The 13562-nt window shown below is 45.3% G+C and overlaps 1 protein-coding gene across 4 annotated transcripts in view; it reads right to left on the reverse strand.

Annotated features, from left to right (window-relative positions):
• PRUNE2 (prune homolog 2 with BCH domain) overlaps positions 1–13562 on the reverse strand; it is a 266403-nt gene that overhangs the window by 68813 nt on the left and 184028 nt on the right. For all 4 annotated transcript variants that reach the window (XM_047767794.1, XM_047767792.1, XM_047767793.1 and 1 more), the window contains exons 8-9: positions 6293–12869; positions 5186–5951 (exon numbers count right to left, since the gene is read on the reverse strand). In XM_047767794.1, coding sequence (XP_047623750.1) covers positions 5186–5951; positions 6293–12869 — 7343 coding nt within the window. The remainder of the gene's footprint in view (positions 1–5185; positions 5952–6292; positions 12870–13562) is intronic.

Genomic DNA, 13562 nt, shown 5'->3' on the forward strand with positions numbered 1-13562 from the left:
ATAAACAAGGGAGCACTGTAGTGTACAGAGTATCAATTTACCTTGGAGAACAGACAAATGTTTGGAACTGGGATGGAGCCCATTCAAACAGCAAGACCGAAGGAGGGGGTAGTATGTGCTCAAAGAGCCTGATTCTTCTGAGAGCCTAAACATATTATTACCCAGCCTCAAGACAGAGTCGATGGGTGTTAAGACCTAACAAACTAATTCCTCAAACAGAAAAAGCTGATTTCAGAAGGTCTCATGAAAACATAAACTGATCCAATGGTGTCACTCAGAGGGAGAAAGATAAATTCTTTTCCACAGTCTTATCAGATGAATAATAATAATAATAATAATAAAAGCCCCAAATTTACTAATTTAAGAAGAGAAAAAGAATGCCAAGAAATCACCATAAGAATCAGATCATGTAGAATATGAAATACATTGTGTTTGAAGGTTATTTTTATTTTAGGAAGTACCAGATAGCTCACCTTGCAGACTAGGAGAGGAGATACAGCTCCATAAATCTAAGAGTCAGGTTCCCTCTAAATACCTTGTTTCAAAAGTACAGGTGACAAGAGTCCCCTCGCTTTTCTATTCCTTTTTCTCCTGCCACCCTCCTCCCCTCACTGCCCTCTGCTGCATGTATCTACAAAAGATTGGACAAGTACTGTCATTTTCCTTAGTTCTCTGGGAAATCATTTCCTTTCATCACCCTGCATGGCTATACCCTTGCCCCACACCTATAGGAAGCCAATATATTTGTATATCAACTATCTCATTTTTATATCATTCCAATGGTAAGTTAACTAATGGTAATGGTTTCATGCTCTAGCACGTAGTAGTTCAGGCTTTTGAATGTAATCTCTGATAATGTTATGTGTCAACTTGGCTAGGCTACTTGTTTCGTTACACACCAATCTAGATGTTGCTGTGAGGATATTTTTTAGATGTGATTAATACTGAAATCAGCAGACTTCGAGTAAGGCAGATTCCCCTCTGGGATGTGGGTGGGCCTCGTTCAATCAATTAAAGGCCTTAAGACCAAAGTCTGAAGTTTCCTGAAAAAGAAGGACCTCTTCCCAAGCCTGCAACATAGAGACTCTGCCTGTTTCCAGCCTGCTGCCCTGTCTGACTCAAGACTGCAACAGCTCTTGCCTGAGTTTCTAGCCTGCTGGCTTGTCCTACAGAATTCAGATGTGGTAGCCTCAAAAACTGTATAAGCCAATGTCAGTTCCTTAAAACAACTTCTCCTTCCACCCTCCCTCCCCCTTCCCTCCCTCATATGTATATATTGCTCTGGTTGGTTCTATTTCTCTGAAAAAACACGGACCAACACATAATACCCCTTTGTCACATGACATTCTTGCAACTCTGCCTTCTTTGAAACAAACCTATACACGGTTCTTTAAGAAAAAACAAAGATCTGTGACCGCATAGGAAAGATCAGGCACAGGCATCACTGGGGACTTGGTGTGCAATCCTTAGCTGGTGGGTCTACAGCTGGAGGATGACCAGGCTGCTGGCAAAAGCCTCTGTGAAGACTGATCCTAGGGAGTGAGAACACAGTGCTGAAGCAGACTGTTTACTCTCCCAGCACTCATACCAAGTTCTGTGAATAAGACTCACTAGGTAACAAGGCTTCTTTCTGATGCTCCTTCCGATGTTGAAAACACAGCTTACTGCCCTCAACACAGTGTGGGCGTTGGGGGGGGGGGCCTAGGTGATGTGACAGCAAGAAGTCAATGCAACTCATCTTGCATATACTATCAGCTTATTTTGAGAACCAGGTTTTAATTTTTTTTTCAAGGCAGTCTGGATTTTGGTCCTATGGTCAGATTATGCATCAGAAGATGACTCCAGGTTTTTGGTTGGGAAACTATGGCTATCTTATCACCTTGCTTCTGTGATTACCTTCCTGTCTCCAGGATTTCCTTTATGTTACTCTCTCCAGTTAACTTGGCTGGCCTCTTCTCTCCTTCTTTGCCTTTCCAGACTATGACTTTCCTTTCATGCCTATCTCGAATTGCATCTCTCAGGACCTCGGTATGTATGACTTTTGAGAGGCTTAGACACACTTTTGCCTTCATGGGCTCTTTGCTTCACTTTAAAAAAAATCAAAACAAACCAAAACCCTAAAAATTTGTTTCATATCCACATTGATAGAAGGAACTATAATTCACACCAGAATATAATCCACACAGTAATATAATCATTTTTTTCTTTTGATTTTTAAAAGAAATTCAAAGCCTCTCAGGAGTTTCTTAAAGTGTCCTGGGCCCTGGGCACTCCTGGGTAATAAGCTCTTCCTGGTTCTTTCTCCATACAAGTGTCCTACATAGATGCCTTTCTGTTACTTACTAGCATTAACACACATTCCAGACAGAGAGAGGCTTAAATTCAAACTCCCCAGCTTCTTCAATTTCTTTTTTTTTTTTTTGTCTTTTTCCAGGGCTGCACCCACAGCATATGGAGGTTCCCAGGCTAAGGGTCTAATGGGAGCTGTTGCTACCAGCCTAAGCCAGAGCCATAGCAACGCCAGATCTGAGCCACATCTGCAACCTACATCACAGCTCACGGCAATGCCAGATCCTTAATCCACTGGGCAAGGCCAGGGATTGAATCCGCAACCTCATGGTTCCTAGATGGATTTGTTAATCACTGAGCCACAACAGGAACTCCTTTCACTTTCTAACTATAAACCAGATCAAGTGATTCACACTTTCTGAACATCAGTTTCCTCCCTTGTGTAATTCTTATCTCATACAGTTGGCATGGTAACATGAGCTCCTGTGTATACAGTTCAGTACCTGGTCCAGGGCAAACCCCCATAACTGGTAGCTATTTACTTATTTTTGGATTTTTAGGGCTGCACCTGCAGCATATGGAAGTTCCCAGGCTAGGGGTCCAGTCAGAGCTATAGCTGCTGGCCCCAGCCACAGCCATGCAGGATCTGAACCGAGTTTGCAACCTATACCAGAGCTCACAGCAACGCTGGATCCCCGACCCACTGAAAGAGGCCAGGAATTGAACCCGCATCCTCATGGTTACTAGTTGGATTCATTTCTGGTGAGCCACAACAGGAAATCCATAACTGGTAGCTATTTAAACTGACATTGGTCATCAACTATTTTGATTTAAATTTCACACTATTATCTACCTTTTCACTATGTTTAAATCCTCTATTAAACTATAAACTCCTAGAGGGATGGGGGTAAGTTTTAAACCAGTGGGTCTCAAACTTTGCTGTGCCTCAGAATCCCCTAGAGGAGGAATATGACAGCTGGACCACACCCCAGGTTCTTGATTCAGGAGGTATGAGATGGGACAGGCAATGTACCTTTCTAGTAAATATCCAGGTGATGATGAGGCCTGTTGGTTTTTGGGCCCCACCTAGAAAACTACTGTTTTAGATAGTAGTTAGATCCTCCCAAGATCCAGCACAGAAGAAATCTTTCAGACATATTCAGAGTAAATTATTTACGCAAAGGTAATACACATGCCAGGGGAAAATCTGTCCCCTCCCCCAGCAGTGAGAAAATTTTCATTACTGTGGGAGCTGAGCAAAAAGGGATGAGCAAAGCAATCTCATTAAAAGCAAAGAGGCTAGTGGCACAATTGAACACAATCATCTGTTGGATTTCAGAGCCGTGTGCAAAATGCAGACAAGGAGCCAAATAATAGCTCAGCCAACTTGAGGCTGCCTGAATTCTGAGCTCAATCTATAACAATGCCAGCAGGGCTGCTGCGATCCATCTGCTACTCTCTTTCCGATAACGGATCTGAGGTCTCTCTGGAAGGAAATAGCTTGACAGGAAGAAAGAAAGATTAGACCAACTGAAAATGTCTGGATTTATGAAGCTGCACTCGAAGATGGTGTAGCTTTTAACTCTTTATGGCACTTTGCTAACCTTCATTATACTCCTGCTGTTCTTTCCAATTTCTGTTCCTTTCATGAGAAAAGTAATTTGTAAATGCCAAAGCTCTTCCGGGCACTTTCTATTTACAAATTAAGGTCAAGGGATTTAATACTGAAGGAAGGATTGAGATCCTCCAGCCCAACCCACTCATTTTATGGATGAGGAGACTTAAGCCAAGGCTTAATCCTAAAATATAAAACGGCAGTGGCAGAGCCAGGCTGGACTCAGCTGCTTTAATTTGCAGTGGGTCTGTGATATGTATAGTCCTTCAGGCTTTCAAAAGTGAGCAGGAAAGAGATATCATTTCTCCACTCTATTTTATGGGGGAAGCATGATTTTCCCCTTTCCTTAAGATACTTTTCACAATTTTCTGTTTTGTGACAGCAGGAGGCTTTATCAGGCCAAGGGAAGAGAAATGAACAAACCTAAACACTTTCAGCAGGCCTGGGAGATTGAGAATGGGGATTATATCCGTGGGCTATCTGGAATCTCAGCCCAGAGGAGATTCTCAAAAACCAAATGGTGAGCAAATAAATGAATGAATGAATGAATGACTGGTTTGATGGTCTTCGACCAATTCTTCAGCCACTGAAGACATGAATGTTTCACAGGAAGTTTTTCAGCCTTGTGCAGTCTTCTTATGCTTTATTAGTAAGTTAGACACTTACATGAAACCATCACCACCTTCTCTGAATGACAGGCAGTGTGTCTGCTGGAAAAACATAGGCTTTGGAGGTAGAAAACTTTGAATCTCATAGTGCTTATTCTGGTTATTTAATGCCAGGCATGTTACAGAACCTTTCAGAGCCTCCCCTCCCCCCATCACTATATGTAAAATAAAGATAATGATATTTAACCTCTTGAGGGTTGCTGTGAGGATTAAATAAGCTAATGTGTGCAAACTGCCTTATACCGTGAACATATGTGAGTGCCCTCCACCCACTGGTTCCAACTGTCTGTTTAAGGGAAATATAGGTCTTGAGTAGGTGGAATAAGTATCAGGAGCATACGTGTAAGACTCTGAATGGAAACTGAAGGTGTTTGGGCTGAAAATGTACATATATCATCATTACCATTATGGTTATCCAGCAGCTGCTTTTACTGATGATATGCTTTGCAGTAAATATAAGCAAAGCTCCTATCATCTAGGTATTCTTCATATTCCATGTAATATTTACTCCATTACTCCATTCCAAATCATATTCCATAATTCCCTTACCCCTTCCCCAGATTCTAATAAAACACATTTCAGGAAAAGAAAATAAATCCAGCTTTTTGCTTACCCGTTTGGTCTTGGTTTCCTTGTTCTAGGCTCAAGAAACTCTGTCTCCTCCTCGATTTCTGTTTCGGGGATTATGTTTTTCTGAGAAGGCTGTGGTGAAAGCATTTCCCATTCATTGTCATGGGTGACAGGCTGCAACATAACTGCATCGGGGCCAGCCCTGCCTCGGCTCTTGCTCTTCTGTGATTGGCTGCCCAGACCAGAGGCTTCCTCTAGTGTTAAAGATTCTACAGGCTTCATTTCTCCCAGAACCTGCATTTGGGGGCCTGTGCCCAAGCTGTGACCAGAGGCCGGCTCCAGAGCCTGGCCAGACTGTCTAGGCCCTGTGTCTCTCATTTCTGATGATGATTCACCAACCTCACTGTGGACCAAGACCATCCAGCTCTGATCTTGCCCAGGGCTTTCAAAAGATGACTTCTCACCATCTTTGGAAGCTGGTCTCTCTGCAGAAAGATGGTTTCTCTCTTTTAAGGAGGCAAGCTGACAGGTATCTGACAAGTTTGCCAGCTGAGTTGCTAGCAGCCCCGTTTCTTTGGAATCCATGTGAAGCTCTTCTAACTGCGATGTGCTTTCTCTTGATTCACAGGCCTCTGGCTGTGGGGGCGAATTTTCTTCGTGGTTTACAAGTATGTAATCCATTGGTGGTGCAGGATGACCTTCATTCTTCTCTGTGTACCTTTCTTCCCCACATTCTGACGTTATCTGCTCAGACTCTTCAGCGGAAATTATTTTTTCTTCTTCCACCTCTAACATTCTCTCGCTGGCACCTAGAAGTGGAAGATGAAGGTGAGAAGGAGAGAACAAGCCTTAATTAACACATGATGTGGCTTGTGATCTTTGCAAATGATCTATCTAAAGAAAGATCACTTAAAAGACATTTTTATTTTGTAGCGCTATTTCATTTTCTCATGCACTCTCAAGGTTAGTTTTGATAATAGCTTACCTTGAGAGTACATGAGATATTACCGCTGTAATGCTTGGTTAGGCACACATTGCAAATATAGTTAGTTCCTCTTTATCCACATTGGTAGGAAGAGTGTGTTTTCTAAATGCATTAATTGAATGAAAACAGCAATTTCTTGGGGGCGGGGGGGTGCAGGTTTCTTACCATTTGGTGGTCCTATGTCTCCACCTGCTGGTGAATCTGAGCGATCCGTTTCTACTTCCCAGTCAAAATTTGACGGAGACAGCTCAGTGTTGGTGTCAACAGGGACAGGCGAAGAGATGGACTCGGGGTCTTCATGAATATGTAGCACAACCAGCTGCCTTCCAGGCTGTCTGGTTTTGGTCCCAGCATGGTTTTCCTTGCTTCTCTGATCAGGAAGGGCAGAAAGCAGTATCTCTGCTACTTCACTCTCCAGGGACTCATCCTCTGGAGTCTCAGCTTTCTCTGTGGTTTTGACACTGGCAGTGGGTTCTGTGAGATAGGACAAGTCAAAGGGAGGTGTGTAAGGTGCCAGCTCTTGCTTCAGAGCATCTTCTTCCAAGGGAGGGTCACTGCCATAGACAAAGTGTTCAGGCTCTTTCATTAAATCTTCATCGATATTTTGACCCATGACATCATATTCAAAATCACCCCATGAGGCTTCAGATGAACAGATATCTTGCTTCCCTGCATCCCCATCAAATGGTGTTTCGGGATTGCCTTCTGATAACGTCAGTTTACTCATGTCATCTATTGTTCCTGTGGATGTGTTAAGACCTGAGGCATCACTGAAACTGTGGTCAAAGGCAGCTTCACTTACATCCAGACAAGTGTCTGAGGACAGCAAAGCTTCAGCAACCACGGCAGGATTCTCAGCAGCAAAAGCTTGCTCATGGTCCAAGAAGGCCCCTGCATCTGTGTGCCTCTCAGAAGAAAAGCCTTCTGACATCCAAGAGCCAGTGCTGTCCACAGTCGGCTCTTGGTAAGTTACACAAATACCAGTTCCCACATTTTCAATCACTGACGTTGTTCTGTCCACAGGTTCCAAAACTGGTACCAACTCTAAGTTGGCTCTTCTTTCGGATCCTTTTAACCCTGTATTGTTTCCATCATTTATTTCGGAAGGTTCAGGAGAAGCTTTGTGAGAGGGAGGCTGAGATGAAGCATCCATGTTTGCTTGCTCACTGGCTGGAGGCAGCGGAATTGCATTTGCAGAATGTGGTTCTGAATTATGTGGGGCAAATTCCTGCCCAGGCTCCTGACCGGATTCTTCATCTATCTTCAGCTCGGTGAGATATAACTCACCAGCTTCCCCTTCAGGTCCCAGCCCAACCCTGATGTGCTGCGTAGTCTCTGGCTTTGTTTCATAATCATGACATACATCAGGGCTGTTGGAAGCTGGGGGATTGCTGTCATGGTCACAGTGAGTCAGTATATCAGGATTCTCACCCTCTGTTTTCAAACTGAAGGATTGCTTGACGTCCATCCACAAGTCCGGTGAAGCTGAGGCCAGTTGTCCATCCTCTTGGAAGTTGTCATGTAAAATATCTGGAATGAACGTGCCTTGGGGGCCTTCATGGGGATTAGATTCAGCCCATTCAGAGCTTGGCTTCTTTATCAACTGGGAAGAAGAAGTGACAATGGGGAAATCATCAGAGGCAAGACTGGAATTTGTTATTTCACTGGGATACGATTTTTCGTCTTCCCACCAATTTGTTTCTTGACACTCAGCTGTGGAAACACTGGCTATAATGCATTCATTTTCATCTATGGGAGGAAATGTTGGGTCCGGCTGATTCCAGGCAGGCAGCACTGTATTCTGACACTGCTCCTGAGTAGGTATTTCAGAGGCGAGTTTGTCACCAGGCGAAGACATGAAGGTTTGCTCTCTGAAATCCTTGTCTTTCATTTGGTCTAATATTACGAGCTGGCTAAGCTGATCAGCTTCCGGGTCTGGCTGCCTTGGCTGAATGTTCCAAAGTTGCTCATGGGTATTCTTTCCATTATCATCCAGAAAGGGGGATGGATGTTTATCACCAAAAGGATCAGTACAATGCACGTCCAGGGATTCAGCATTGCCCTGAATGGGTACTCCCCAGGGCCCCATGTTCTGGCATTCTAAGGAATCCGTCTCTAACACAGCACTCGAGTTAGACAATTCCCTTTCAAGGGCACTCTCAATCGGCTGCCCTTCCTGTTTAGAGGCATTCCACCACTCAGTGCTCTCAGCAGAGAAGCCAACCGTTTCTAAATTAGAGTACTTTTCATTCCTTGGTTCAGCTTTGGGAGCTACTTGCCACATGACATCCGCCATCCTCCCTGTTTCTGGAGAAGACCTTGTCTCCTTATCTGACGCTGGAACCTGAATTTCAGTCTCCTTTAGTGGTGAAAAACTCCAGTGCTCAGGGCTGCTTTGTTGAGGATCACAGAAGGGGTTTGACTTATTCTCCTTCTCTGCTGGTCCTGGACTGCCTATATAGGCAGGGAATTCCTCAGACTTAGGATCAGCTGTGGCCAAGAACTTATTTAATTCATTCATGGAATTCCAAGATCGGGGTTCACTCTGAGCAACCTGGCAAGTGGTCAGATGGATCTCTTTCTCCACTGACTCTTCATCACCTGCACTCTCATCATCAGAACTCGAGCTTGTGGAAGTGAACTTGGCATCCCCTGGCTGCACAGTTTCAGAAAAATCACATTCACTTTTCTCTTGATGGCTAACCACGAGATTTCCTTCCTGACAGGCATCTGAATATTCAGAATATTTGCCTGTTTCGGGGCTGGATAAAGAGGAAAAGGAATCACCATCTATTGAGTCATTCCAAATCTCTAAAAATTTAGGAACCTTGTGATCTAAGCGCTTTTCAAACCCGTCCATTCTGTTTTTCTCCAGGCTATTCATTTCAGTGATTATTTCAACTTGACCATCAGCAGTAATGAGTTCAGATTCTTGGTGATTCTGTGTACTCCAGTCATTTTGATTCTCCTTTTGATGCTCAGTGATGGGTACTTGGTCCCAAGAAGGCAATGCAGCTGCAGAATCATTTAGATCAGGACTGGATGCACTTGAATGTGTATACTCACTAGAGATACTCTCTCTGTCATAATTTCCTGATAAATCGGCTCCTGGAGGTCTGTTTCCAGTATTCTCAAGTTCAAGACTCTCAGTTAGCTCAGGACTTGCACAAGTGACTGGCACATCATTGTCTTTAGGGCCATCCCCAATGTCAAGGCTTTGGGGACATCCATGAGGTGGCTCTTGGTTCAATCTCTCTGGCTCTACAATATAACATTCTTCAGTTTTCTCCAGATCCATTTTGAGCGAAGATACATTTTTGGTGGAATTCAGCCTGCCTGCAATTTCAGTCGTTTCACCTGAATTTCTGTGATTCATGAGGTACTCTTCTTGGGTCCCTTTTGCCGGCAGATCATCTGTGGACACCTCTGTATGCACACAGGGGTCTGGAGTGTAAGACCCCTCTTCACGCTCTAGTACCTCCTGGGGTTCCTTGGTCTGAGGACTGGAAGGGACTAAAAGAGGGCTGATTTTGCCTGATTCATCACAGATTTCGTGATGATCAGATGCAGGTGGGGAAGCACATTCCTGGCCACCCTGCCCTTTCCCAGAAGCCTCCAAGGCTCTATCCACCAGCTCCTCCTCACTGGGGCACTCCCTATCAGAAGCTCCTCCATGAGCTTCTTTGTCAATTTCATTTTGTCCATAATGAGGACCCCTCCAGGGATCTGAACTTGCAGAATGTCCTGGACTCTCAAGCCCAGTCACCAAATACACTGTCTCACTGGGCGGGCTTCCTCTGCATGTGTTCTGCTTGTCAGGATCAAGTGTTTCAGACTCATCGGCTCCAGAGGTTTCCAGCACCTCTGGGATGTGACTGTCCTTAATTTTTTCTAATGAACTAGAAGTTTCAGGAGGCGACTTGTTTTGTTCAGAATCTGTAACATATGATGGACCCGGTAACATTAATGATGACACGGCATTATCTCTCATGACCGAATCCCAAATACTATTCGCGATCAGCTGCCCACTTTTTTCATTCAGTGTGTGATTTTCGTTGGGTGCAGTATTCAGGCTGTGCTCAGAAGAGGCTGGGACTTCCCAGTCTACCTGGTGTACTTCCTGATACTCCACACCCCAGGGTTCCACCTGTCTCACTGAAAATCGGGTTTCGGGTTCGGTACCTTCAGCCATGTACCCTTGTGCCTGACCTTGGCCAGTGATTGCCACACCAGCACTACAGTCATCCCAGTCCAGGTCATTGTCCAGATCTGAGATGGTCGCGGTGGACTGAGTGTCCTCCAGAATCACTCTGTTCCACAGGTCAAGACTGTCAGAGGCCACCTGGCGGGAGTTGGTGCTGCTGTGCAGGAGTGTGAGCTGGCGGTTTGTTTCATTGTACAGCTGCATCATGCTGGGGTCATCGTAGCTGGACTGGCTGCTTTCCCCGATGTCCTCCTCCATGGAGATATTCTGGTCCTCTGTGGGCTCTACCTTAAGTAAATCCTTATCTGGACTGTGAGCGGCATTTTTTTCAGAGCTATCACCTGCCGGAGGTAAAGCCCACATTTCCAGGTTCCCAGGACCTGAACTAATTCGATTTCTGGGGGGCTGCTGTGGTGACGGAGGAGGCACACCCATGTCCCCTGCAGGAGAGTTAGCATCTTGTGACTCGAAAGCTCCCTCTTTAGCAAATGGCTTGTTTGTGGTTTCTTTTTCATCTCCAGCAAACGTTGGTGAAGTAAAGGAGTCAGAGGTGGAGTAATTGGTATCTAACGGGGAAGGCACTGAGTCTTCCCCGATGTTGGATGCACTGTAATCGGTGCACTTATATAAGAAGGAATCTTCCCATGGTGCTAAGACATCTGACCCTCCTTTCTTGTTACGCCCCTCAAAAAGGTTCCAGGAATCTCCACTGTCATATACCTTCCCCTCAATTTTTGGATCCACTAAAACATTCTGATCTTCCTTTGCCGACTTAGAACTATTCCATGCACGATCCAGATCAGATCTGGTATTTCCAGAAATAAGAATATCCTCCCCGGCGTCATGGTTCTTCTTGCCCCAGATTTCTGGAATTGCTTCATTAGTTGCTTCACTGGGTGAACTGTCCATGAGGTCTTCTGAAGAGAAAGCAAACCCGCTTTTGGCCATGGCCCACTCATTCCGGTCCCTCACAGAAGGCATCTCACCGCTTGTTGGGTGCAGATTCCAGGTATTTTTCAAAGCTTTGGCGTCATCTTCTTTACCAAATGCACTCCAGGCTGGGAATGATGCTGCAGCAGCTGGTTCACCATCATCTGTGGGGTTTCCCCATGGCTCAGGCATGGCAGTGGGAGAGCGATCAGAATGCCACAAGGCAGCAAAGTCTTCTATCAGGTGGTTCGTGCCCTGAGGAGAGGTGTGCGGCGAATGCGATTTCTCCTGAGGCAGATTCTGAAACTGCAAGTTGTCCTCAAATTGGTCTTGAATATTAGTGCTGCCCAGCCCAGGCTGATCAAATTCTGACTCCCAGGGATTTGACTTTGGGAAGTCGAGACTTTTTGGTTGAAATATAGAATCTGATGCTCTCCTATCAACTGGGCTTGGCTTATGATCTTTCCAGGACTCAGGGCTCTGGAAGACAGATTCCTGTTCACTGGAACTCCATGCATCTGCAATATTTTTAGAGTCAATTTCCAAACCACCCCACCAGCTGCTGCACCGTGTCCGGGCTGGAGGTGGCTCTGTGTGACCTGGGTTGATGGTTTGGGGGGTCATATCTTCTGGAGAGAGTAGAGCTGGTTCTTCAGTGGATGGAGAGCTTTCTACAAAGCTATTCATAGGTGTTGGTGGCACCCTCTTTCCAACATTTTTCAGACTTTCTGGTGAAGGAGATTCAGCTCCCACAAAACCTGTCAGGCTCAAATTTCTTTCAGCGTTATCCCTGGGACTTTCTTGGCTCTGGACATACTCTGTGTTGAATTCCACAAGGCTCTCTTTGCCAGCCCCGGACAAAAGAGAATTTGATGAGTAATCAGACACAACCATCCCCATCCCATTGAGTCCTTTGGGCTCTGCAAGGAGCTGGCCTTCTGGTGAATCACTGTTGGGGAAGAAGTCATCTGTTGGGGAGTACTCTGCAGAATGGGAAGACGGCTGGGACTGCCCAGAAACCACGGATGCTGGGTCAAAGTTGAAAAGGTCAAAGGATCCACCGTGTTCTCCGGATCGGGCATGCTCCTCTGCTACTGCCCCTTCTGGGATGGGACTGTAGGAGTCAAACCCGGGGAGGAGGCTATGGTGAGGCCCAGCACTTTCTCCCACTGGACTGTCATCACTGAGGAAAACCGAGCTCTCCTTGGATGAGCGGCTGCTCCTAATGGTGGCCAACCCACTATCTGGGCTAACGAGGTCTACGTTGACATCCACCTGGGCCTGGTTAGCATCGTTGAGATCTGGAGGGTTTTCCATGAAATTGACAGAGCTAGGCTGTGGCTCTATGTCAGACCCATACAGCTCCATAATCCCGGAAGATCCCTGGGAAAGTGGGGCGCTGCCTGCCACCGCTTCTGTGGAGGATGTGCGGCTGTTGGAGGCCATCTCTGGACACCTTCTATTGATGACTTCCTTGACTAGGAGAACCACCTGATCACAAGTCACTGAAGGGTTCTCCTGCTGGTACACCAGGATCTCATCACAGCCACATTCAAAGGGCTCCAGCTCAAGGCAAGGGTTCTGGCACTCTTCCAGTTCACAGCAAATCTGTTGGGGAGGCACAGGGATTTGTGTGAGCACTCAGGATCTCTGCTGTTTGCAGTTTACTTTCTTAATTCTTTGTAATGTAAAATTAATTTGTGTTCATCTGTTTAGAAAGAATACAGAGAACTGAGAATCGTATAATGAAAAACATGGACAGTTCCAGTGAATATATGGCCAATTCTTATCCTAATCCTATCAAATTGGCTTTTTAGCCAACTCAAAATCCAGCTGCTCAATTTTACTGGCTCCAGAAAGTTATTGGTTAAGAGAAAAAACTATTTAAATCCTTCCCTCAGTGCAACTTAATATCATCTTCCAACAGGAGCAAAATGCAACTTTGTCAACAGCAGAGATGATGCTGGTTGCTGAAAAAACTAGGGGGTGAGTAATAGAATAAGGGAAGATGGGGCAGAAGAAAGGCTCCTGTTCATAGCAGGCAGTCAGGATTTGCTTTAATCTCTGAAAGCCTCAGAAGGCAAAGGAGAAAGTAGGAAAGGAAAGAAGCTACCAGGGGCAGAGCTTTCTCAACAGCAGTCAGGCCCCAATTGTTTCTTCCTATCCTAAGAAGCATCTACATGGACGGTTTTGATTTGCAGTTCCCTGATGATGATTATTAGTGACCTTGAGCATCTTTTTCATAAGCTTGGCCATTTGTATGTCTTCTTCTTCTTCTTCTATTTGTCTTTTCAGAGCAGC

The sequence above is a fragment of the Phacochoerus africanus genome, chromosome 2 (assembly GCF_016906955.1).
Source record: "Phacochoerus africanus isolate WHEZ1 chromosome 2, ROS_Pafr_v1, whole genome shotgun sequence".
Taxonomy (NCBI): domain Eukaryota; kingdom Metazoa; phylum Chordata; class Mammalia; order Artiodactyla; family Suidae; genus Phacochoerus; species Phacochoerus africanus.